This window comes from Hemicordylus capensis, chromosome 4, assembly GCF_027244095.1.
Source record: "Hemicordylus capensis ecotype Gifberg chromosome 4, rHemCap1.1.pri, whole genome shotgun sequence".
Classification (NCBI taxonomy): Eukaryota; Metazoa; Chordata; class Lepidosauria; order Squamata; family Cordylidae; genus Hemicordylus; species Hemicordylus capensis.
In genome coordinates this window covers 6,523,880-6,550,789 of record NC_069660.1, presented here as the reverse complement: position 1 = coordinate 6,550,789, position 26,910 = coordinate 6,523,880, and the positions used below count along the sequence as shown (strand labels likewise).

At 45.1% G+C, this 26,910-nt stretch overlaps 1 protein-coding gene across 7 annotated transcripts in view; it reads right to left on the bottom strand.

The window, feature by feature from the left end:
• The window catches only part of CSNK2A1 (casein kinase 2 alpha 1), a 55,599-nt gene that overhangs the window by 9,655 nt on the left and 19,034 nt on the right, over positions 1–26,910 (bottom strand). For 4 of the 7 annotated variants that reach the window (XM_053247895.1, XM_053247894.1, XM_053247896.1 and 1 more), the window contains 8 exons: positions 12,550–12,758; positions 9,481–9,592; positions 6,156–6,257; positions 4,400–4,450; positions 3,665–3,724; positions 2,657–2,740; positions 1,462–1,572; positions 405–506 (listed from right to left, as the gene is read on the bottom strand). In XM_053247895.1, the coding sequence (XP_053103870.1) occupies positions 405–506; positions 1,462–1,572; positions 2,657–2,740; positions 3,665–3,724; positions 4,400–4,450; positions 6,156–6,257; positions 9,481–9,592; positions 12,550–12,650 (723 nt within the window). In that variant the 5' untranslated portion in view covers positions 12,651–12,758. Of the gene's footprint in view, positions 1–404; positions 507–1,461; positions 1,573–2,656; positions 2,741–3,664; positions 3,725–4,399; positions 4,451–6,155; positions 6,258–9,480; positions 9,593–12,549; positions 12,759–26,391; positions 26,411–26,910 lie in introns of those variants that run through there. The other 3 variants (XM_053247897.1, XM_053247900.1, XM_053247901.1) reach the window with 3 other exon arrangements.

Genomic DNA, 26,910 nt, shown 5'->3' with positions numbered 1-26,910 from the left:
GTCCAACACACACCAGGGCAGCAAGGAGGTACGCTGCCACCCCAAGGGACTGTTTTAAACCACAGCAAAAACAGGGAAATGCGGCAGGAGGGGTAAGAGCACCCTCCCTGGTCCTTAAGCTATCCCACCCACCCACCTTCAAACTGGCAGTCGCTGGTTCCTTGCACATCCCTACTGGGGACTGCCAAACCGTCCCTATCACTTGCATCCTCACAGACATGAATTGAGGGATGCACACAGGCAAGTCACCACTTGATGTTGCAGTGATCAAGTGAGAAACACACATTTGTGAACCAGCCCTTCCTGTAAATTCTGAGCTACGTCATCCTCTTGCAAAGGCTGAAAACATGCTGAACACACAGGACACAAAAGGCAAAAAAGGCACCTGTCTGCCATAATCTCACCTGATCATAGTTGTCATGACCATGGAAAAAGGGCTCCTTCCGGAAGATCATGCTGGCTAGCATGCAACCCAAACTCCACATATCCAAACTATAGTCATACATCTGCAGGGGAGCAAAAATGGTTTGTCAGTGTGGTTCAGTTTCAGACTTGTAAGACATTTCATGATGGCTGGCCACAGACAGATGCTTGTTCTTGTTGAAGAACTTGTGTGAGTAAACAGAATCAGTTCCAGCAAGGAGAAGGTACTACAGGATGAGAAGTCCCAGTAGGTCTTATGTGGCTAACCAAATGTACTCCTACACAATGAAACAAGTAACTCAAGCATGATCAGTGGGAGGATATCTGCGGCTGTTTCAAGAAACAAAATCCAATACAGAGAAGTTGCTTCCTGCATTTGCCGAGGCAATACTTTAGTAGCTGTTTCATGTACCAAGTCTAAGGTAAGGAATCAATCCTCAATAATATAGCCAAACTGAAAGCCAGGTGGGCAAGGATGCAGATACAAGAAGCAAGAAGAAAACAAGTCCTAACTGGAGGGGACTGGGCAGGGAGAAATAAGGTGACTACTGCTTCACGGGTTCCCAGATGCTGATGGACTACGTCCTACCATCCCCAGTCACTCTGGCCAAAGGCCATTTATATAAATATCATTACAAAGTTGTTCTGGATGCCAGCCACGGGGAGGGTGGGGGGAGATGTCATAACCACACAAGGATGCCCTGAAGGTGGCAGAGAGTGCTGAGCAAGAGAGAGACCTTGAACTAAGAAATAAGAGTCCAAAAGTAAGTTCAGCAGGTTGTGCTGTTAAAAAGGTCTCCAGATTTTATAAATTAAAATCCAAGTTCTGCCTGTCTCCTTCGTTTTGAAGGCCAGGGCAGGGCATAATTCAAGACACTGAGACATTCATCTCCCTGCTCAATGGGACTAAGTATCCCTTTCTTCCAGTTCTAGGGTGGTTCCTTCATGCTCAAGAATCCCACCTAAACTGTGGCAACTGTTGGTTCTCACTCATCAGCTTTCCCACAGTGCTGGTGCTTCTGCAGCTAGAGCAGTTACCTGATAATCTACAAGGAGCTCTGGGCCTTTGAAGTATCTGGAAGCCACTCGGACATTGTACTCTTGGCCAGGATGATAGAATTCAGCCAAACCCCAATCTATTAGCCGCAGCTAAAAACAGAACAGGGAGAGATTAAGGGAGGAGACACACACCCTTCCTTTTCCTTGGTTTGCCTTTCCAACGACTTTGCAGATTGCATGCCACAGGAAAGAACAGCATCGGAAATAAACCAAATTATAGAAGTGATGCAAAAGTAAATAAACTGAGCAGAGGTGCAGAAAGCAACTGATAGCTATGTAAAATGCTCTGTAGCAAAAACAGTGCAATCAAACTAACGTACTGTGCAAAAAAAAAAGATAGGATGAGAGATGAATCCATTCAACCAAACTCAGAGACTGGAAATAAGGGTTAGAACACCTAAGACAACTTTGAGGAATACAGAGGGGGGGAAATCAGTGATCAAAGCAGCTGGCTTTGGATCAAAATACACAGAAGGATGAACCAGCCAAGCAGATTATGGCAAGAGGAATTAAAAAAATGCAAGGAGCACAAAAATGCAAGGAAGTTAGAAGAGTGAGCTGCAAACATCCTTTCACCACATATACTCCTAACATGTAATTTCAATTGTTTTAAGACACTTTGGGGACTAATCTCGGCTGAAATGTGGGGTACAATAAAATAATGGTAAAAAGCTTCTCTTAAAGACAGCTTGCCCAAAACCACCAATCTCCTCTTGCAATGCGTAGCAACAAGAGAGTGCTAGGTGCTTTCTTAGGAGGGTTCAGCTCATGCAGAGTCACGGTGAGGCATAACAGGCCAAAGGAGTAGCTTAGAACAGTTTCTCAAATTTTTGGTCCCCAGATGTGACCGGACTACAACTCCCATCATCCCAATAGCCAAACACCACTGTGGCCAAAGATGATGGGAGCTGTAGTCCAACATCTGGGGACCAAAACATTTCAGAACCTCTGTTTTAGGAAGTGCTCCAGAATCCTTAGAACATACAGGAGGTTCCAAGGCAGGCAAGCTGATATGGGAAGCTCTCCCGGCAGGTAGAAAGTCTGAAAACCAGACCTAAGCTAGCTAGCTAAGAAGTTCTGCAGACGTTTGCCCAGTCTCACTCCTACTCTTCATACTAGTCTATTTCACAGCAAAACTTTGTTCCCTGACGCTCTTGGGTCAGCTCCTCCTCACCTTTCTGTGTTCATGGTCAATCATGACATTGTGAGGTTTGACGTCTCTATGCATTATTCCCATACTGTGACAATAATCCAGGGCCTAGAGAAGAGAAAGAACAAACCAGCCACACACACACAGGCATCAGAGAAGAGATTCCACCATTCTGTATTAATCCCTACCAAAAAATATCAGTTTTCTGGAAGTTACAGACTCACAGTTGAAGATATCAAAGATAAACCGCCAACAGCTGGCAAAGGGGGAGAATTTCTTACTTCTTCTAACTGTATCACCTCAAGCCTCACCATCCATCCTGACTTTGCCTCTGCTGTAACTGCCGCCAGCATTGCAGTTCCAACCATCATGTCACCTAGTGTTACATATGTGCACTATACAAGCATGTTCACTGCAAATTAACTCATACGGATGCTCTCAAATCTGGGTGTTTTTCAGAAGGGGTTTCCTCCACCTTGTAACCTTTAATACAGAGGCTTCAAACTTATGAAATTGGAAGGTCAAACATCACACCCAGGTATACCTGGCAGCCACATAGAAAGGCAGAGGTTGAAGCCCTCTGTAGTAAGTCACTGCCAAGCCAGAACCTTTCACTTATGTTTCAAGGAATCAGCTTCTGTCCTCAAGATAATGAAAAAATGTGTGTGGTGTATGGCAAAGGAGCTGCAGGCCAACACTGTGTACCTCAAAAAGCTGATGAAGCTCCTTGAGCCTATTTGACAGCCTTTCTTGAACACATCCCACACTAATTAAGAGGCTAGAAAGAAAGGGTAACAGCTCCAAGGCAACACAGGGTTTGGGGTGGGGAGGTGCAAGTTTGAACTTTCCCACCACCCCTGCCCAAGCCATAACCCTTTGAACAAGCAGATGCGCATCAATGTTCCTCAGAAAAAGCTACCAGGGAAGGTAATCTTCCAACTTCCCTGGACTGCTAGCTCCTGTTTCCTAACCATCCTTGTTCTTATATACCATCTCACATAACAATAAGGTAAGCAGTGATTGTGAACTCACCTTCAAGATTTCATACATGTAGAACCGAATGTCGTAGTCTGTTAATGTTTGGTACAATTGCTGTGGAAGACCAACACAAGTTATCAGTGTTACGGCTGAAGCAACCCTCCAGTTCCCAAACCAATTAATTATAGGGACCAGAAGGAATTAATTTGTTTTTGATCCACTATGAGGAGCATGTGCATTACGTATTTTGGGGGGCAAGCTGTACATACCCAACAGGAAGCTGCAGACAATCATGGCTCCCTGATCAAGGTACTTATCACATTTATACACCACCTCATATAAAATCTTCAGGCAGTTTACACATTAATTTGTAACTTGTATGTTGTGTGCATACACAAACCATCTATTTTGGTGCAGTCATATTTGCTTCTTTTTAAAGAACGTACACGTAAGACGTTTGGGAGTGGCCTTATTTATTGTATACAAGGGGACATCGTCGTCACCTATGGGAATAAAGTCACTTCCGCCCCTCAGAGAAAATAGTTAGCCTGGATTAACAAATGTGCTAGGAAGTCACACAAGTGTCCAAACGGACAGATTTTTATGAAATCCATCTATATTTGCCCAAGTGAAAACAGGGAAGGCTTTCAAGCAGCAGAGTCAGTCCTGCCTCTTCCCACCAGAACTCACCCCAAATTCTTCTCTCCCCAACCCTCTTAATATATATGCCCGCACATACATGCATGCCATAACAGAAAATTTGGCAGTCTGTGGTGGGTGATGATGTACCTTAAAATCTGTGTTGTTTACATGTTCAAAAACCAGGGCTGGGGTCCGAGACTGGAAGAAAGAAAGAAACACATTTGTTTTCGTTGGGTCTCCACAGCTGCTCTTAAGTTGCTTTCAGATCTATTGCTGACCTACATATACCCCTTACCCTCTCCAGGATGCTATTAACATCTGCACTAATGGTTTTGCCAAATGGATTAGCACACATTTCTAAAAATCTAGGAGAAGAAGTTGCAGGTGGGAGGAGGCGGCTCCTCAAAGAAGCTAATCTGATTAAGAGACTTGATCTGATTAGGCAATTCAAAAACAGAAGGGAAACAGAGAGAGGCTCTATAGTGCTATTGCTGCATCTTGTGATCCTGTGCACAGGGTTACTGCTGCATCCCATGATCAACAGATGCCCAAAATGTCAATGTGTCTTATGTACTGCTCTTATGCCATTATTTGAAGCAAGTAGGACAGCTTGTCTATGTAACCAGTTTTGTGCACACTCTCTCAGTCTCTCTCCCTGGCCGCCCCTCTCTCTGGCTGAGCATTCTATCTGAGGGAGAAAATGTGTTAGCAATTCACAAGCCTGCCTTCTCCACAACTAGCAGATGCTTGCCCACCACGTGCCTCAGGCACTTCAGGGTCCACATTTCAATTAATCAATCATCTTTATTACGGTCCAAGACCAGCATAAAATAGAGCAGTAGAGCATGATTAAACACAGATTATGGAACCATAAAACTAAGTTACTTTAAAATTACTACTCGAACACTATAAAGCTATATTATAATACTAAAAGGCCACTACCCTTAAAGAAGATGGTAGCTAGGAAATCAAACATAGAATGAGGAATAAATAAAATGCAGGACAGGCTAAAGCAGAGTATATAATAAAACATCTCAACAGGAACACTAGGAACAGTATAATCGGCAGTTTAAAACTATGCAAAGCTGGTGCATAAAACTATATTACTTAAAAATATAAACATAAAAAATGTAAGATCTAAATAGGAACACTGAAAATGATAAAATAGTCAACTCTTTAAAACTAGGCAGAGGTGATGCGCCAGGGAGTGGCCTGGCAGTCATGACCCAGCAGATCCTACACGCTGCCACATAGAACTTGGCAGTTGTCTATGTGAAGGCCAGGTCTTCATCCAAGAGCAGCAACCAGGAATAGACACAGTTTGGGCCGCCAGGGTATTTGCAAAGTAGCAGAGACATAACGATTCACATTTCGTACGAGTGTGGCACTGAAGGTGCTATATTTTAAATTCAGTAGCACATTATCAAGAAAAGACCCCAAAGGCACCTAGTCTGAATGTGCATCTATATGCCTGGTGCTAAGCACTAGCACACACTAAGAAAACCAGTCGTGCCAGAGGCCCATACAAGACTCTAATTTGCCTCTTTTGTATATAAAGCCAAAAAACTTTCTTAGCATATAATAAAAGTGTGAGAATGGTCTTGCTAGATCAGACCAAACTTTGGCTAGCCAAGAATTCTATTTTTAAGAAGTGAACAGCCAGATACTCCTGGGAAGCTCAGCAGCAAGGCATGATGGTTAGGACCAACCCCTCTCATTCCTTCTCAACATCTGGCACTCAGAGAGACTGTCTCTGAACAAGGAGGTTTCATTTATCAACCATAACTCTCAACATTTGACAAACCTCTTTCATGAACGTATCTAACCCTTTTAAAAGTCAACTACGACAGGTCTCTCTCCCCAACCTCACAAGCTGGAGCTGTTCTGTTCTGGAGCGACTCACCACAGGGTCTTTCACTATATCTGCAAGGGTGATGATATTCGGGCCACCTCGCAAATTTTCTAAGATTTTGATTTCACGCTTAATTTTCTTCTTTTTCACCGGCTGATAAAGGAAAACGGCAGGTTAACAAAAGCAACATTTCAGGTCGAAACAAAGTCAATAAGGTGTGTGTGTGGGGGAGACGGGACACTGCAGCTTAAGAGCTGTGCTCCTACTGGTTAGTGTTTCTCTTTTCTTTGATAAAAACGAGATTTTCAATCCACTCAATTTGACTTTCTGCAGGATTCAGATTCCCCCCCCCAAACAGAGATCTGCACTGGGAACCTGTTCTGCAACCAAAAGGTGGTTAAACATGAAAAAGACATTATAAAAATGTTATGCTAGGCCAGCAAACACTTCATCTAGGTCCCAGCATCTCATTTCTGAGAGGAAGGAACTCGACAACTGAGAAATTCACGAGGACAGGATGATCTACCCATTTTGTACTAGTTTTTGGTTGAAGATTCTCCTCTTTAGGGAAGGCACACTTCTGGCTAATACACACAGCTTCACATTTTCATCTGAGCCCTCCCCTCGCCAGAGAGAGCAGGATGGGCTGCCCTCTGGAGTGCGAACTCCACTAGTCCTCCCAACTCTGGAGCTGCAGAGGTAGATGGAGATCTCTCCACAGATGCGCAGAGATCCTCTGCCCTTCCCCAAGTCCACTGCTACAGGAAGTCTGGGGGCTTTGGATGCTGCAATGCTGAGGTGGGCAAGGCCAACCCAAGAAGCCCCTGGCATCCTTTCCAATTGGGGAGCCAAAAAGAGTGCCAAAGGGGGTGGGGCCTGGGGCCTGCACTGTTCAGCTGCAGTGCTTGCGAGTGCCTCAGCTGACCAATGGGCAAGGCCCACACCTCTGTTTCTTGCTGGAGGAGCAGCTTCCTTAGCCCCTGCTTGGCTAAGCTACCCAGTTTTGGCCAAACAGGTAAACTCTGCAGTTCCTTTTCCCATGGGAGAAGGAGACAGGACTTTCTCAGCCACTGCTTGGTGGAGGCATCCACAGAAAGGGGGTGGGCAGCAGACAATCACAATTTATAGCGTGGCAACCATGCCCAGCCAAGAATTGTGGTGATACAACTAGTAGCCACTAATAAAGCCAAAGATTTAATTGACCCTTTTCAAAAGGCCCAGCAGCTACTACAATATTCAGTGAATCCAAATGTTAAATTGTGAAAAAAATCAGCATTTGCCTCCAACCTTACCTTCTTCTATCTAGTTTATTGGATGGAGTCAATCGACAGAACCATGAAACCTCTGCCATCCCACACGGAGGCTTTGTGCTTGTGTTTCTTGAACAGCAGCCTTCCATGTAGCAAAGCAAGCTACAACTGAAACTGAGGGAGGACTGGGGCATAGCACGGAGGTCTGCTGTTCAAGAGAGAAACTAGTCCAAATCCCACTGGCCATGCCCAAGTCCTTGGCAGTACCTTAAAATGTTATGAGCTTGGCCACTGAGCATTTTTTCATAACTCACAATTAATAGTGGGGCATGCAAATGATGAAATAAAATGGCCTTTTCTAAGCTCAGAGGGTCAAACAGTTTGCACATTTCTTGAGAAGAATATGGATCAGCTGGTTTTTCTGTTTTCCCATGTTGAACTCCTCTGACAACCCTGACATCACAAATATAAGTTAAAACTTGGTCATCTGCTTGGTCAAAGTCAACTCCCTTCTTGGAGCAGCTGCTGTGTCTGGGGGAAATTAAGCCTGGCCACCTGTTCCACCATCTGTCCTGGCAGGGGTAAAACTCGAGCGTTCAAAGAGCCACACATACTGCACAGTCTCTCCCACTGTGGTGGCTGCCCAGGCTCAGACAAGACCTGCACCAAATCTTGCACTCAAAACATGAAGTCATGACACGTTAGGCCTATGTTTTTGTTTTGCTCAAGCTCTTCCTGAAAGTCTGAGAAGGAGATTTCACACCCTTCTTTATTTCACTGCTCAGCGGCTCTTCTTCTAACCTCCTTGAGGTTTAATCCATCACTCTTTCTGTCATCCTCAGCACAGACACTGAAAAATTAGCATTCTCCTCCTCATCGTTTTGTAAATCATTTCTTCCCCCAAGTGGAACACCTGGCAAGCACAGGAAACCAGCAATATTCTTAAGGAATACATCTGAGATTGGGTAGATAGAGAATTTAGGGTGCAGCAGCATCTGGGCCATATTGCACATGCACAAGATGACCATTCAAGCAGTTACCGCTACACTGCCATTCAAGTCATGCATAAAACATTTGAGAGCCTGGGAACCACCAGAGCGGTGCTAAGATAAGTTTGCCAATGACCTTTTACTAGCCAAAGAAAGCACTGGCTGGACGAAACCAGATTTGCAGCTAAAAGCGCAAATCAAAACCAGGTTCTACCATTTAATTTGCAGAGGAACAATGAGGCCAGTAGGCTACCAAGGTTAAGCAAGCCCACTGCTTTTAATGAGGAAACAGAATTCCTCTTCGAAGAAGGTTGGGCTCCATGCCAGGAGGACAAATTTTTAATCATTTTAAATCTTTAAGCCTTCCATTGTTACTCTGTGCAGTGGAGACTTTGCAGCCTGCTAAAACCATGTGTATTCACTTTTTACTTTGAAGAAATTTTAATTCCTTAGAAAAAGAGGGGAGAAAAGCACCCCAGCAGCATAGGGCAGGAAGCAGGAAAATGGTGACCTAACAGTAAGACACGCTACTAACAAAATCTACATTTGAAACCAGATGGGCTTGGGAGGTGGAGAGTAATGGGTGGAGGGGAGTTCGGACTAATCCAGAAGGCGCTCCAAACATGATCCCGGTGGTTGAGTGGGTACACCCTGCAGAAAGCACACCACAAGCAACTCTTCACACTGCGCCATGCTGAATGACAAACTGAGCAAGTGGAATGGAAGCAGCCTTATCACCAGCCACTAGCACTAGTGGATAGGTTTACATGTCACTAGCACAAGACTTCTGGCCACCAATGACTAAGTTATTCAGAGGGCCATCTTCCCATTTTTTGGAGAATTCTGAGTGGGACTGCCTTAGCACAACCAGGAGCACATCACCAGCTGCCTTGGAATTTTAAATGCTGCCCTCCATCTTCCAAGAACAGAAGGCCTTGAAAGCTGGTGCTTCCAAGACCCTCAAATACTCAGAACATTGTTGATTGAAAACTGCCTTTCCCACTGTTAAGAACCAACAAAGATGCATTATGCAAAAATCTTTCTCTTTGCACTCACACCAGAATAAATTGATCATATTTATATACTGCCTGATGTATCAATAGGCAGTGTACATAATCAAAGCTAATGGAGGCTCACCTTCAGGATTTTAACAACTACTTTTTCATTATTTGTGATGTTGATGGCTTCAAAGACTTCACTGTATTTGCCCCGGCCCAGTTTCCGGACTAGCTGGTAGTCATCTTGGTTTCTATGAAGACAAAGTTAACACCAGGCATTTTACACTGTGCAAAAGAACCAGATTATGCACCAACCACCCCAGAAGCTCACCTATGTGTGCAGTCACTCCACAACCACCCATCAAGATGAACTATAGAGGTGGATATGTTTACATGTTGCTGGAAGTCCCCCACTTTCTTTTGCATAAGAACATGTCTGATCTCTATGAGTTTGAAGACTTCTGGAAGCTGCCATGTCACTCATCCAGTCCCACAGTATGTTAAATGGTAACTAAAGTTGCAATCGTATGCACACTTACCTGAGACTAAGCCCCACTGAACAATGGGGCTTACTTCAGAGTAAACATGCACAGGACTGTATTGCAAATCTTGAATCCCCTTACCTTAGCAGTCATGGGATAAGGGAACAGGTTCATGTGTGGATCGGTAACTGGTTGACTGACAGGAAACAGAGGGTAGGAATAAATAGACAGTTTTCACAGTGGAGGGAAGTAAGAAGTGGGGTCCCCCAGGGATCTGTACTAGGACCAGTGCTCTAAATTGTTCATAAATGATCTAGACGTTGGGGTAAGCAATGAGGTGGCCAAATTTGCAGAAGACCCTAAACTATTAAGGGGGAATGAAATCCAAAACAGACTGTGAAGAGCTCCAAAAGGATCTCTCCAAACTGAGTGAGTAGGCAACAAAATGGCAGATGTGGTTCAATGTTAGCAAGTGCAAAGCGATGTATAGTGGGGCACAAAAACCCAACTTCACATATACACTGATGGGGTCTGAGCTGTCAGTGATTGACCAGGAGAGAGATCTGTGGGTTATGGTGGACAGCTCCTTGAAAGTTTTGTTTCCATGTGCGGCAGCTGTGAAAGAGACAAATTCCATGCTCGGGATCATTAGGAAGGGGATTGAAAATAAAACTGCTAATATTATAATGCCCTTCTACAAATCTATGGTATGGCCATATTTGGAGTACTGCATAGAGTTCTGGTCACTGTAAAACTGTCAAAGGTGCAGAAGAAGGCAACCAAGATGTTCAGGGGCCTGGAGCACCTTCCTTATTATAGCATCTGAGGCTTTTGAGTTTGGAAGAGAGGCGACTATGGGGAGACATGGTAGAGGCATATAAAATTTTGCATGGAGTAGAGAGAGTGGTCAGAGAAAGTTTTCTCCCAGGGGTCATCCCATGAAACAAATGGCCAGGAAATTTAGGACTGACAAAAATTACTTTTTCACAAAGTGAATAATCTCTGTAACCCTCTGCCATAGGATGTGGTGATGGCCACTAGCTTGGATGGCTTTAAAAAGGGGTTGGAGAAATTCATGGAGGACAGGCCTATCAATGGCTACTAGTCTGAGAGATACAGGCCACCTCCAGCCTCAGGATGCCTCTAAATACCAGTTGCAGGGGAGCAACAGCAGGAGAGAGGGCATGCCCTCACCTCTTGCCTGTGGGCTTCTCAGAGGCATCAGGTGGGCCACTGTGTGAAACAGGATGCTGAACTAGATGGGCCTTGGGCCTGATCCAGCAGGGCTGTTCTTATGTTCCTTGCCTTTGGTGGTCTCCTCCACTGTAAGCTCCTCAGGAAAGGGATCTGTACTGTTTGGTTAAGCTCCTCCGTACAGCATTACATACAGTGATGGTGTATTAGTTACAAAGTGATTATTTGATACTTCCAAGCTGCTTTAATACAAGTTGGATCCATTCAGACCAGTGCTGGCTACTTCAAAAGACAGCAGCTGTTCAAGGTCTCAGACACAGAAACCGTTTCCTCCCTTACTACCTGGGATCCTTGTAACTGGGACCTGCTGTGTGAGAACAATGTGCTCTGTGCCATCACCAAGCTATGGCTCCCATCCTTATACGGTCTTCTAAGAGGCAACTTCTTGCTGTCACCACCTGAGAGAAGCTGCAATGTGCCACACCACACCCTCACTGGCCCCACCCCCGGGACAAGCCCAGCACTTGACCCACCCCACCCCACCCCGCTTCCACTGGCCCTGCCTGCCAAGCTAGAGGCACTGCCCCAGGTCCCCTCACTCGACGCACCTTCCAGGATACACTCTGTCCTCCAGTCAGTGCCACCATCCTGCAGCACAGAAGGCAGTCTGCATCCAGCTTTCCCAGTCTATGTCTCTTACTGCCACCACTGTGCTAGCACCAGCTTGCTTCCCCCTGGCCCCACCTTGTGAAATGGAGAGGAAAAAAGGATGTTTGATGCTGGAGGGGAGAGTCGGCAGGGGAAGAGAGCAAGAGCAGGTGCACCCAAACTGGTGCAGTGGTGGCAGCAAGGGACCGAAGAGCCAGCAAAGATGGATGCACAATGCCTGCTATAGAAGCCAGAGGAGTTTATGTGCCCTGAAAGGTAAGACTGGTGAGGTACAGCATTAGTACAGCGTCCAGGGTGGGGAGCAGAGCAGGCAAGGGCAAACATAGGAAGAAAATGTAGGCAGTGGTAGCAGACAGGTGGGATGATGCCCACAGTGGGGGGGTCTGCACACAGCCTCCGGCAATGGCCTAATATATTTCTCATGGGAGATCCACCCTGAGTCCCAGCTACCAAGCTGATCTCGGATTGGCTGAATTTGGAGGAACAGTCATCAGGTTCTTCTCACCACGGCAGAACACTGAATGAACAATGCTTGCTATGCACTGGATTATTTCCAAAAGGTGTGGCAAATCAGGAACATAGGAAGCTGTTTTATACTGATTCAGACCATTGGTCAATTTAGTCCAGTATTGTCTACACTGACTGGCACTGGATCTTCAAGGTTTCAGGAAGGAGTCTTTCCCAACCCTAGCTGGAGATGCCAGAGACTGAACCTGGGACCTTCTGCATGCCAGGCAGATGCTCTACCACAGAGTTACGGCTCCATCCAAATGCTAGCATCAAAGCCACGAGTGTGAGGTACCATGATCCCAGCAAGCCAACACAACCTCGTACCTGGCCATTTCAGTAATACTGAAACTTACCCCCATTCAACAACATGCGACTCATAATCCCAGTATTCTCGAGGTCTGTGTGTATTTACATCCGTGTAAACTCTGGCCCTGCTTGGCACAGGTCCCGACATATCGGACAGATTGGCAGGCCGAGCTAGGTTAAGGATTCAGGGTGTGTGTTGCTTCCAACGTCAATGCAAATCAGGGATGGGCCTCAGACAGAACTCACAATCTTCCAGCTGTGAAAACAAGGAGGATCAATGCTAAGAGGGTAAAAAAAGCAAAACCAATTAACAGGACAGTTTGCACAACTACCTACTCAAACAGGTAATTTCAGGAGAAGGGCGGAAGTTTCAGAGATCAGGTGCTTCTCCAAGGCATAAGTTCAATTCAAATGCTTTCCGATAACAGCAACAGCACCTCAGTTCCTCCTTTGCCACTTTTAGATCACTGTCTTTTTCCGAGATCAAACCAAGGTCAGTGCCATTTGGACAGAACACAGGTTTGCATAGGAACAAACATAGCAATCTAGTTCAGTATTGTTTACACTGACTGGCAGCAGCTCTCCAAGATTTCAGGCAGGAGACTCTCCCAGCCCTACCTGGAAATGCTGCCAGGGACTGAACCTAGGACCTGCTGCATGCAGAGCAGATGCTCTGCCCCTGAGCTACAGCTAATCTCTGTATGCAGAAATCCCTGGTATCTCTAAATTGGCCTGGTGAAATTCCCTGCCTGAGACCTTTGAGAGTCACAGCCAGACTCTATAAACAATACTGAACTAGAAGGACCAAGGGTCTGACTTGATGATACAAGGTTCCTAAGTAACCTATGCCATCACAAAACCCAAGGGCACACAACTGGAGCAGATCAACTTAGGTACAACTAATGTCAACTCAGAGCATATCCAAAAGAAATGAGTGTGATCTAAAGAAGCATGTGACTGCATAAAACCTTCTAAGGTCTCAAGATGACACTAGTGAACAAGAAAGAGCATCCCCCATATATGTATTTTTATATCTATATCTATAGACACATACATACACACACACGTATATGTGTATATGTATCTGTGTCATATATGTGTCCATCTATTCACAATAATTTTAATCAGAAATATAAATGTAATAATAAATTGAATAATATGGATCCTCAGTCTAAACCTCAAATATAGAGACAATAAGTAGCATATGATCATTAAGATAGCACAGAGACTAGATAAATCTATAGAACATGTAGACAATCCCAAACAACAACTAACAATGTATATTCTCCTGGGTGACGTTAAAAACCACCACATATATATTATTATTTCTTGTTTACACAGTCAGGAGGTGTTATTGACTGGTTTGTTTTATCCAGACATCGAGGCCTTTCCAAGGACCTGGGATGGCTGAATTTTGTTAGCAATATTGTTCTTGTTGTTGTTATAGATTTCGTCGCAGAATATAGGCTGTTCCCAGTAATGCTGCTTTTTGTAATTGGCTGGTGGTGATTTCTGCAGCCCCTATGGTGTTGAGGTGCTCTTCAAGTTGTTTTGGAATGGCAACTAGGGCGCCAATTACCACTGGGATTACTTTGGTCTTTTTCTGACTTATTCTTATTATACTGCCCTTCCAAAAATGGCTCAAGGTGGTTTACACAGAGAAATAATAAATAAATAAGATGGATCCCTGTCCCCAAAGGGCTCACAATCTAAAAAGAAACACAAGATAGACACCAGCAGCAATCACTGGAGGTACTGTCCTGCGGGTGGATAGGGCCATTTACTCTCCACCTGCTAAATAAAGAGAATCACCATGTTAAAATATGCCTCTTTGCCAAGTTAGCAGGGCAAAATATGAAAATATAAAGTCCAAAAAGGTTCCCAAAAGGATGTTCTAACAGGAATGCTGGGCTTCACGGAAGTTAACTTCTATGTCCAATAATCTGTTCTCCATGGAAACTGTACTGCCGTGGTGTGGCACAAGAAGATTTTATTAGTAATTTTGTATCATGAGCCACACCCGTTTCGACCAAAGCCTTTATCATTGGCATTATAACTAGCTGGGCTGGGCACAGAGCATCTGTGCGTCTAGTTCTCCCTCCGCCTGCCTGCCGCCGCTGTTTTCAACCCCTGCTGCCTTCTCCACACCCACCCACAAGTCTGTCTGGTGCCACTGCTCTTCCCTTCCCCTGCCGGCAGCTCGCCAACTCTCACAGGAGCTGCAACGCATGGGATTAGCAAGGGGTACGCCTAAGAGAAATATAGATAGAAGACAGATGAATCAAACTCCCTGTAGTCCCACATGGTTATTCTACATAATATAAAAACATATAACAATACTACAGCTCACTAACAAACCTGGTCTAATTCAGTTCTCCCCTCCCCCACCCCCCCAAAAAACCCCCCAGGAGCTATATATAACCACAAGCTATTATTGATTTGTCATCCAAACAATGGATTAGTACATAACTACTTTACATAGTAACTATAATAATGATAAAATAACTTACACACAATTCAGAGAATGTATTAACCCAGTTTCAATAATATAAAAGGTTCTAAAACTGTATAGAAAAAACGAAGTTTTCTTCAAGACAAATTTGTACCTGTGAACAGCCTATCTCACTGATAGCTCTTCTCCCAGTATCACATTAGGTTTAAATATTTTTAAAGGTATCACAGATGCTCAAACCACCTGAAGATCATAAAGCCCATTTACGTTTGAACAACCTAGTTCTGAAAATACTTAAAAGACTAACCTCTGATTGAATATTATAATCCCAAATGTTTTCTCTTCTTCCCAAGAGAAGTCCATCATAATTGCCCTTAGACAGTGTAATCAATACAACCATCCTTAGCCTATGAACTTTATATATCAGTATTTGTCAATATCGAACAACAATTCATAAGTCTCATGATAATCTAAGTTCTCTCAACTGAATCTAAATTGAATTACCTTGAGATATCACACTAGAATTATAACATACAGTGCTCAGAGGGTATTCACTCTTGCAAGCACATTTTGTGGTAGAGACATTGCTACTCAGAACTTCCTTCCATAACATTCACTTCTGACCTTCATGTTAATTTGCTTTAAGTGCAGGATCAACTTGCATAAACAACTTAAGAAAATTGTGCCATCGAGTTGGTGTCGACTCCTGGCATCCACAGAGCCCTGTGGTTTTATTTGGTAGAATACAGGAGGGGTTTACCACTGCCATCTCCATCATAACTCACTATGAGATGATGCCTTGTAGCATCCTCCTATATCGCTGCCGCCCAATATAGGTGTTTCCCATAGTCTGGGAAACATACCAGTGGGGATCTGAACCAGCAACTTCTTGCTCCCTCGGCAAGTTACTTCCCCGCTGCACCATTAGGTGGTCCCAAAGAACGACTTACTGGTGGTTTGTGCGTTTTTTATATTGTGGGGAAATGACACAGAGACAGAGTATTTTTGGCACAGAAGTAAATTGCCCAAGACAAGCAGGGAGGTTTCTGAGTGTCCATGGTTATATGGTTGCCTACTTCTTTCTCTTGAGTAAGCTGTCAGTCCAGAAGGGTGCATGAGAGGCTAGCAACGCAAAAAGCTACCAAAACAGCTCTGCTGTTAGGGTGGAGCAGCTGCACTGTTCACAAGTGAGCACACGTTCAGAGCCATCAATCCAGTAGTAGGTGGAGGTGGGCAGGGGTGGAGAAGAGAGATCAGGACTGATGGTAGAAAGAGTTCACCCCCTCCCACCACAACTTTCAAAATGTGGGAACTCTGCATGTCCTTTGCTAGCCCAGGGGCTAGTACACCTAAAGCCACTGCCGACTCACAATCTCAAAAGACCCAGGGCACAGTCTGATCGCACATGATGCAGCCACCTTGCTGAAGAAGCTATGCAAGCAGGTCTGGTCCGTGCCTGGATGCCACCATGCAGGCCACCCTGAATACCAGGGCGAGTAAACACAGCGCCATAACTCAGTCGATGGTACTGCTTCGATGGTATTGATTTGCAGGAGATGTTGAATAGCAAGAGTCATAAGCTGATGTTTGTCTGGAAGCCTTGACCTTGGGGTTCTGGTGATGTGGTTCCGGGGAGCGGCAATTAAGTCTATGGCGTACCTGTGGGTGATGGAAGAGAGTACCCAACTATCTTGCGTTGTGGCTTCCCATTGTGCGGCAAATTCAAGAAGCCTGCCTCCCACTGGGGGATAGTCATTGCTTTCGAGGGGAAAGGGTGGATATCTGGGTAAAGGAGCGGGAAGAGTGACTCCTTGTTGTACCACCTCCCTGTTGTTGCCACTGGTTATGCCATGAAGGGCAACATTTTTAATGTAAACAACATTTTTAATGTAAACCGCTCTGAGCCTTTTGGAAGGGCAGTATAAAAGTTTTAATAATAAACAAACAAACAAACAAGCAAGCAAACAAACAAACAAACAAACAGGCGAAGCCTCTGTTGTCTCTGGGTGACGCCCAGGAAGATCTTTGATTTCCCCTGAAGGGACTAAAGGACTGGGTATTTGACCGAAAGGGCTACGGAAATCCCAACGGGTAGATAGTAAAGCTTTTTTCTTATCTTTAATCTTTACCAGGATCAGGTCTAAAACTGCCCCGAAGAGTTGGGCCCCTGCGAAAGGCGTGGCTGAAAGGTTAAGTCTGGAACATGAGTACACGTCCCAGTGTTTAAGCCGCAGGGAATGGTGGACTGCTACCTCCGCTGCCATAGTGCGGCCAGCATACTGGATGCAATCCAGGCTTGTATCCGCCATAAAGGCGGTGGCCTTGGCCAATTTGTTTAACCCCTGACGAACCTTGGACAGCTTGGGAGGGATCAAAGCAGGGATTTCCTTGACCCAGAGCATAGAAGCCCTGGCGAATATAGAGTTCATGGTAGCCGCTTTAACAACAGTGGCCAAGGCAGAATGTGATTTGCGACAGAGCATGTCTGCCTTAAGATCCTCGGGGGATCCGAGTTGCTCCTCACCTTCCTTCATCACTACAGAAGGGGACGCTAATTGAGCCACATGAGGGTCCACCATGGGAACCGCCAGGAGAGAAGAAACTTCCGGTGGCAAATTGTAGTGTTTCCTAGGGATCAGACCCAGAGCCTTGGATGAAGCGGGGGAGGCCCATTCCGCCATCATAATGTCTTTGAACAGTTGAGGAAAAGGAACTGTGGCCAGAGGTGCCATGCTGGAAGGAAACACATTATGATCAAGGGAGAGAGAAGAACTAGAATTGTCAATCCAAGTCACATCATTAATGGCGCACCTTGCATTAGAGAGCATCACCTCAAAATTGGAGGAGGAAAACAGGCGATAGGAAGATGCGAGAGGTTCCCCCTCCTCCCTGGTCAATGGGGAAGATTCGTCACCATGATTGCCACTCAAACCTATTTCCTGATCAGAAGGGGGGTTAGTGGGCTGTGAGGGGGGCGAGGGTGAGGAGGGGCCTGCACCGGTGTCAAAGGGGCAGGAGGAGGGGGTCTGGATGGCACCCCAGGCTGCTTGGGTGGGTTAGCACATTTGGGAGCAGAGGCCCCTGCAGGGGATGAGGAAGGAGAAGGCAATCTAGGTCTCTTTTTTCGCCTTGGGGCCCTAGGGCGAGGCTGGAACAAGCCCTTCTCGTTGTCATACCCTCATCCTTGGATAGTGAAGAAGAACAGGAGGTTGGAAACCCTCCAGCAGGGGCAGAGGCATCTGAAGGGGAGAGCTCAGCTATCAGGCCACAGGAGGGAGCTGAGATGGGTCCGGACAAAGCTTCTGGACAAGAAGGCCTGTCTGAGGCAGAGGAGATGGGGGATGGAAGGCCAGAGGACGAACAACCATTAACTGCCAAAGAGCGGAGGCGTGCAAAACGCTAACAGCAGCTGCAGACACTCAGATGGCGTCAACGGCTCCTCAGCAAGCACTAAGATAAACACTGAATCGCTAACAGCTGGCTGAAGAAGGAGAGCAATTAGGCCAAGTACTATAAATCAGTCAACAGCTGATTATATATAATAATAATTATATATATTATAATATAATAATAATAATAATAATAATAATAATAATATATTATAGTAATAGATTATATTATATAAAACAGTCAACACTCTGAGCCAGCGTGGTGTAGTGGTTAGAGTGCTGGACTAGGACTGGGGAGACTCGAGTTCAAATCCCCATTCAGCCGTGAAACTAGCTGGGTGACTCTGGGCCAGTCACTTCTCTCTCAGCCTAACCTACTTCACAGGGTTGTTGTGAAAGAGAAACTTTAAGTATGCAGTACACCGCTCTGGGCTCCTTGGAGGAAGAGCGAGATATAAATGTAATAACAACAACAACAGGTAACAACCAAGTTGCCTGAAGCAACGCGTCATTTGAGCTTGCTACAGACCAAGCCTTGGCTTCGTGGAATTCCCAGCTTCATATTCGGACTCTGGAGACCCAGACTTCCCTGCTTGAAACCCGATTCCTGAGAAAGACCGGACAGCTTTATCCAGCCTCAATACCTCCCTTGGTGACGCCTTGGACCTTTGGGCTCACAACTCTTAGAATCTGGTGAGCAACATAGGGTGCGGGGGAGCCACTGGAACTTGATACTCGGTAGTGATTTGTTCTCTTGTGCTTTCTTACAGACCAGAGTGGATTCCTGAGCCACTGGCTCCCTGGCAAAGACCTTAGCCCAGGCAGTGGACAGACAAGCTTCTCCGACAGAGACCTTGGACCAGGCAGCAGATGGACAAGCTCGGAACACCCACTGGCAGGAATAGGGTCTCTCCCAGGACAGGAGTCTGGGGAAGAGAATAGTGGTGAAGTGGCCAGAGAACCAATGGCCGGGGCGGGGGTGGGGGAGCTGCGCAAACACCAGAGGAACATGAGCCTTCATTAAGTCAGTGCACTGCCTACTGATAAAGTCGGCCAACCAGGCTGCAATATCGGGCGGGAAGGGGTTAATGCCAGGGGCTGGTGTGGTACTCAAGTCCCTGGAGCCGGCTGGTATTGAGGGTCCCGGCAAGGAGACAGGCCACACAGGCAGAGCACATGTGGGCAGACTGGGCCGCAGCAACGGGGGACGCTCCCGCGTCAGCATGGCCAGTTCTAGTAGTGGAGGTGAGAGAGGTGTCCTGGGCGGCATCGTGGGCGCAGTCTCCTTTGCCAGCAACTCCATCTCCCCTTCTGAAGGTTGGGGGGAGGAGGCTCAGTACCTGCATTGATTAGCTCGATCACCTCCTCCTCCAACAAAGTGAGAGGAGGGATCGGCGACAGACATGGGGCCCAAGCGCTCTGGTTCCACGGCACACCGGCTTCTCCCCTCAGACTCGGCAGGCAGTGGGGCAGACGCTCTGCGCAAATGGCCTGCAACAGGAGCTGCTTGCTCAGGCGCACAGCCGAAGCAGGTGCCGAGTGCATTTTAGTAGCAGTGGATCGTTTCAATGTTCGTCCTTGAGGTGTTTAGATTTCTTCTTTGCCTTCTTCTGCTCTTTCTTAGATTAGCTAGAAGAGGCAGAGGGAGTGGCTGTCTGTTGCTGATAACAGCGTTCGCCAGGGGGAGAAGGAGTGTCGACCTCCCTCGGAGGGGCAGACATGCAGAAGGGTTGTAGAGCCCTTTGATCCAAAGTGGGCCCCTCAGAGAGAGAGCCTTCGAGAGGGATGCCTGCATGAGCATGCTCCATTGAGCCAAAAAACCAGCAAAAACGGAAGTAAATGAGGAAACCGCCAAAAAATTGAGCCAAATTAAGGGACCTGAACTGAAAAGCTTTGACTTTGGTAATTTAAAACTAAAAGAAAATGCAACTTCTCTCCCCTGCTTGCACAATATTAGACAGCAGAAAATAAGATAATTGAAAAAGGTAGAAAGATCTAGCTAGGCAAGCACAAAATCAAAAAATTTTGCAAGAGCAAAGGAACCAATCTGTTTGTGGAGCAAAGATAGGATCGGAACTGGGGCTGGGTCTCCTCCTGCACAGGGAGCTAGTTACACCTTCAGTTCTTTAATTGGTCCTGTCTGGAGAATGCTCAGTCCATAATCCCATACAATGGAGGATGACCCCCTCAGGCTGTGGAAAAAGTGGTCGATATCCAATGCTAATATGCTAATATCCAATGGTCGACATCATGCTAATACAAAGCAGTTTTGGAGGAAACTAGACCCATTTCAAACTGGGTCAGAGTGGGCTATGGGGTTGAGACAGTTGGCGGATGGATGACCTTTACTGGGGAATCAACAAAGAGAGTGAGACTCTGCTGGTTCTTTTGGATCTCTCAACGACATTCAATACCATTGACCATGGTATCCTTCTGGATCGCCTGGGGGCATTGGGGATAGGAGGCACTGCATTGTAGTGGTTCTACTTCTATCTCGCGGGTAGATACCAGATGGTGGAGCTTGGTGACAGCTGATCCTCAAAACAGGAGATGTTATAAGGAGTCCCTCCGGGCTCCATTCTGTCACCAATGCTTTTTAATATCTACATGAAACAGCTGGGTGAGTTCATCAGAAGATTTGGTGCTGGGTGCTAACAGTATGCTGATGACACCCAAATCTATTTCTCCTTTTCATCTTCATTATCAGGAAATGGCATTCATTAGCTAAATGCCTGCCTACAGGCAGTAATGGGCTGGATGAGGGACAGCAAATTAAAACTGAATCCAAGCAAAATCGAGGTGCTCATTGTAGGGGCTCAGAATTTGAGGGATGGGTTAGATCTTGTGCCAGATGGGGTTACAATCCCCCAGAAGGAACAGGTATGCAGCTTGGGGGTACTCCTGGACCCAGGCCTCACCCTGGTATCTCAGGTGGAGGTTCTGGTCAGGAGTGCTTTCTATCAGCTTCAGCTAATTCAACAGCTGTGTCCATTCCTTGAAGAGGATTACTTCAAAACAGTGGTGCATCAGCTGGTAACCTTCAGGCTTGACTATTGCAAGGCGCTCTACGTGGGGCTGCCTTTGTACGTAGTTTGGAAACTTCAGTTAGTTCAAAATGCTGGGTAACCCGGACAGACCATATAATGCCTGTTTTGAAACAGTTGCACTAGCTGCCGATATGTTTCTGGGCAAAATTCAAAGTGCTGGTTATTACCTTTAAAGCCCTCAATGGCTTCAGTCTGGATTACCTTAGAGAGCGCCTTCTTCTGCATGATCACCACAGCGCATTAAGGTCATCTAAGGAGGTCCATCTCCAGTTACCACCGGTACATCTGGTGGTGACACAGAGGCAGGCCTTCTCTGTAGTTGCTCCTGGGCTGTTGAATGCACTCCCAGGAGAAACCTGTAGTTGACTTTCGGGAGAGCCCCTAAAACCTATCTGTTTGGCCTGGCCTTCCAGGTTTTTTTTTAAAAAACTGTTTTAATTGTTAATGGTTTTATGCTGTTTTAAAGTTGTTCTGTAATGATTATTTTTTAAAGGATTGATTTTTAATTTTTATTTTTATTGTTGTGCACCTCCAGAGCTGTTTGGATGGAGTGGTATATAAATGTAAAAAATAAATAAAGTCTGAAGCTTACATTTCAGAATAGTGTTATGCTACAGAGCAAGCATGTTTGTGCAACAATGCACAACTGCGCCATCTCGTTTGTTTTAAATGGAATTTGTGTAATTGTGCAAATTGCTGGTTTAGCATAGCTATGCAACCTTCTTGCACTACCGCAACTTTGCTCATTTGCAAGTGCTTTGTCAGGATGTCAGCCGTTTTCCTCCTCCTCCATCATCGACTTCCTTCGTATTCACAAGCAATAAAGTCAGTTGCAAATAAACTGAAACATATGCTCAGTTTCTGTAAATATAAAACTGTTCTGGGAAGTTTTTTTTAACTTGCCGGGGGGGGGGGGATTTCAATTCCTTGTCACCAACAATACCCAACTGAGGCTAGTCTGCTTTAACAACAAGAAATCAGAATTCTGACCTAGACCAGTATCAAGTCAAGCCATTTTGCATAGACTTGTTTTGCAGAATTTAGTTTTCTGCTTATCCTCAGGAGGGTATAAAAGAGCAATGCAGACCCCTGAAACCTCTCCCCTCACCCTAACTTCCAGAAACCCTGCTCAACCCCACCAGCATCTGAGATCTCACCAAGCTTTACCACACATTTTCTAACCTCTCTTTGTGGCCTTAAGGGCTTGAAGCACGTTGCTTTAAAAAAAATAGATTGGGGGGAAACAGATGCAAAGGAGCAGAGAGAACAAGACAAGAAAGTGAGCTAATTAATGGGGGGAAGTCTCACTCACAGTTGACTTCCCGATCTTCCCAGCACAGTAGCATACATCAGCTGCACTGAAGTGTAGGCAGTTCAAGCTATGCCTTCCTTTGCTCTCCACACCCTCCAGGTGCCATTTCTTAAAAGCACCACCACCATCAATGTCCAGCTAGACTCTGGACTGCACAGAGTTCCCTTCGTGAAGGAAAAACCTCTTCCCCACATTATGGAGGCCTGCATAAGCAGTGTCTTGACATTCTCCGCTACAGAGATTAAGTTTTTGACTGGGAGTCTAAACAAACAGCTCGCTGAGCTGGTGGGTGGGGCACAGCCATTTCCAAACCACAAATGGTTTTTAGCAGTGTGGATTTGATTTAAATCAAACTGATTTAAATCACGATTTAAATCACTAGCAGGGTGGATAAAAATTAAAAAAATCCGATTTAAATTAAAAAATCCAATTTTTTTGATTTAAATCGGATTTTTTTGATTTAAATCAGAATTTTTTTATTTTTATCCACCCTGCTAGTGATTTAAATCAGTTTGATTTAAATCAAATCCACCCTGGTTTTTAGAGAGCATCACTGCAAGTCTTGTCATTCAGAATCGGCAATGAACCAGTCAGTATCTCACCATTTCCTTTTAACACTGTCTGCAATTTGGAAATAAGAGGTTTTCTTTTCTCACTGATAGCTGAGCTTCTTTTTCCTCGCTTTCAAAGGGAATGGAATCATAAAGTTGTACATATGGAAAGCTATCACTTTTCCTGATCCATATCTAAAGTATCCATTTTATTTATTAATTATTTATCTATGTGAACCACTTAGGAAACTTTTGTTGAAAAGTTGTATATAAACTGTAGCAGTAGTAGTAGTAGTAGTAGTAGTAGTAAAGTATTCAATGAACAGCAATTTTTGAATAGAGGAGGTGCCATGCTCCTTCCACGTCTTCCCCAACCACAACTTGCTCAGTGGTTCACAGATCAGCCAAGGGGGACCCAGAACACAGGCAGGCACTGACAAGAGTGTGCCATGCTCCACAGCTTGAGTTTAATTTGGGGGATATGGTGCACAGCAGCAACTGTCAGCCAAAAGCTCATGTCCCCAGATTCAGACACTGCACACATACAAGAACACATGTTGTTGGCATGTGGTGACAGCCAACAACCTGGATGGCTTTAAGAGGCGTTTGGATAACTTCATGAGGAGAGGTCTATCAGCGGTTACCAGTCGGAGGGCTATAGGCCACTTCCAGCCTCAGAGGCCGGATGCCTCTGAGTACCAGTTGCAGGGGAGTAACAGCAGGAGAGAGGGCATGCCCTCAACTCCTGCCTGTAGGCTTCCAGCGGCATCTGGTGGGCCACTGTGTGAAACAGGATGCTGGACTAGATGGGCCTCCTTGGGCCTGATCCAGCAGGGCTGTTCTTATATTCAACACAACAGGGAGAGGAGGGAAAAGAGAATGGCAACAGGATAAACTCAGTAAGGTGATCAATTAGACAGAACACAGCCAGAGAAGGTTCACAGAAAAACAGACCACTAAACACAAAGCACTTCAATGCAGAAGCCATTCCACCCCCCATAATATCAGCCTAATAGACCTACCAATGCCATTTCAGTTCTTGCAGGGTGTTTCTGAAAGGCAAATTTTGATGTACAAGGCATCTTTAGAAAATGAAAGGAAGGAGAAAGCCTCCACTTTTCACCCCAACCTGCTTAATAACTTAAGAGATAATTTTGATGTGTGTTTTTCCACATTTATTTTTGTGGAGCATAAGATCTGAGAGGCTCCAAAACAAAGGTGCTTCTATAACTAAAGGACCTGGCAAATAATTCTTCTTCTAGGGATCTCTCAAGAGTCTTGGAAAACAGCTAGCATTTTCTATTTCCAGCTCCCTCTCTCTAAATGCAGCCACCAGTTCCTTAAAGCCTTTCCTCATTGGACTTGTCTCTTAGTACCCATCCAAACCTAGCATTTATCCACATGGCTCACAGCCCCAAAGACTCACAGCTTTCCCCTGCCCAGTCACCAGTCTCGGCCATCACTGCTGCTCCCTTCCTCTAAGCAAGCCTGGGCTTCCCAGCCTTCAGTCCCCAGATGATTCTAGACTACAACTCCCATCACCCACAGCCACAAGGGCCAAACAGGATGATGGGAGCTGTAGTTCAACAAGATCTGGGGACCAAAGCCTGGGAACCCCTGCTAACATAAGAAAGGTATGCCCTCTCTCTTGCTGTAGCTCCCTGGAAATTGGTATTTAGAAGCATCTTGCCTCGAAGGCTGGAGGTGGCTTATAGTCACCAGACTAGTAGTCACCGATAGACCTGTCCTCCATGATTTTGTCTAAGCTCTTTTAAAACCATCCAAGCTAATGGCCATCACCACATCCCATGGCAGATAATTCTATAAATTAATTATGCACGGTGTGAAAAAGTACTTCCTTTTGTTGCTCTCATCCTAACAGTCCTTTCTCCTTCAAGTCCTCACAGCCAAACACCTGTTCTTTACTTCTCTCAGGCTCATCATTTGGCTACCAAAGCAGACTGGAAGGAAGCAGGAAGGAAACATTCACTATCCCTAGCTCTAGAGGACACTAACGTCATCTATCTGATTTATTGTGAAAGCAAAGAGTTACATGCAGTAGACAAGCTACTGTTTGGCTACTCCAGGTTTATGGTTTCAGAAGAGATAGCATGCCAAGCATGAATACCACCACCATCATGGCTCCCTCTTTCTCCCACTATCACCCTTTCAGTCCCCAGATGATGCTAGACTAAAACTCCCATCATCCACAGCCACAATGGCCAAAGGGGATGGCCTTTCAGCCACTTGAATGTGTTCATAATAACAGACTTGCTGGATCTGGCTCAAGGCCTATTTAGTTTAGTTAGTTAGATTTATGTGTCACCCTAGTCCCATAGGACTCAGGGCGGCTTACAAGCAATAACATACACAGCATCCTGTGTATGTACAGAAAGTCCAGTACAGCATTTAGTACAGCATCCTGTTTTAGACAGTGGCCCACCAGATGCCTCTGGGAAGCCCACAGGCAAGAGATGAAGGCATGCCCCCTCTCTTGCTGTTGCTGCCCTGAAACTGCTATTTTTATTATTATTATTATTATTATTATTATTATTATTACTACTACTACTACTACTACATTTATATCCCGCTCTTCCTCCAAGGAGCCCAGAGCGGTGTACTACATCCTTGAGTTTCTCTATTATCTCTAATAATATGAAATAATTCATGAACCATAATGAACAAGTAATATTTCATGAACCATGAAATAATCTATAGCCATCAATAGCCATCACTTGAACCTCCTTCCATGAAAGCATGCATAGAGTCAAGATCTGAGAGATGCAAATCCTGCTTTATTCCTGCCCTGTCCCTACTATCATTAACTCAGTGGACTTGAGGAGAACTCAGTGGGTCTGGATACATGGTCAGACCAAAAGTCAATAAACAATGTCAATTGACCATTCAAATATTTTTGAATAATAATTCAGTTTTGGTTTAAGTTTTAAAAATTGTATTTATCTGTGTTATTGTACACTGCTTTAGCTCTCTGGTAGAAAAATGGTATAAAAACATAATGAAGTATTTAAGCATTGATTTTGGAAGAACTACCATGAGAGAGAAGTTAATCATCCACAGGATTGGAGTTACAGAAACATATGAGTTAACTTATTTAAACGAACTGGTCAGCACCCTTACCAGGACTTCCACAAGCAGCAGATATTCCATTAATGGGGGAGGTTTTTTCACTCCTGGTAAAAATCACATCGTCTGATCATGAAGTACTAGCCAGAATACGCACCAGAGAAATTAACTTTTTAAAAAATATAATGAATTGTAACTTTTAAAAACACTGGGTGAGCTTGCTATAAATGTGAGCAATTCACTGAACAGTTCTTCTCTCTGGTTTTTATCCTAGAAAACTAGGATCAGTTTACAGCAATATAAAAAAATGAAACTGCAAAAGAAATCAAGTAAACAACTACTTAAAAGTCAGTTTAAAGGCAGTTGTGCTAAATAAGTAGCAGGCAAACACTTCAAGCATCAGCTTCATGACTATTTGATAGTGCTCAAATGAGCAGTCAACTGACCAGTCAACTGGCAACATCCGATTGATCCACTGACTTGTATGCCAGCCCTATGACAAAAGCCAAACTCCCAGCCAATCCAGAAGCTTCTTGCTGCCTGCCTATCAAAGGTTGATGTCAGAAAACTCTA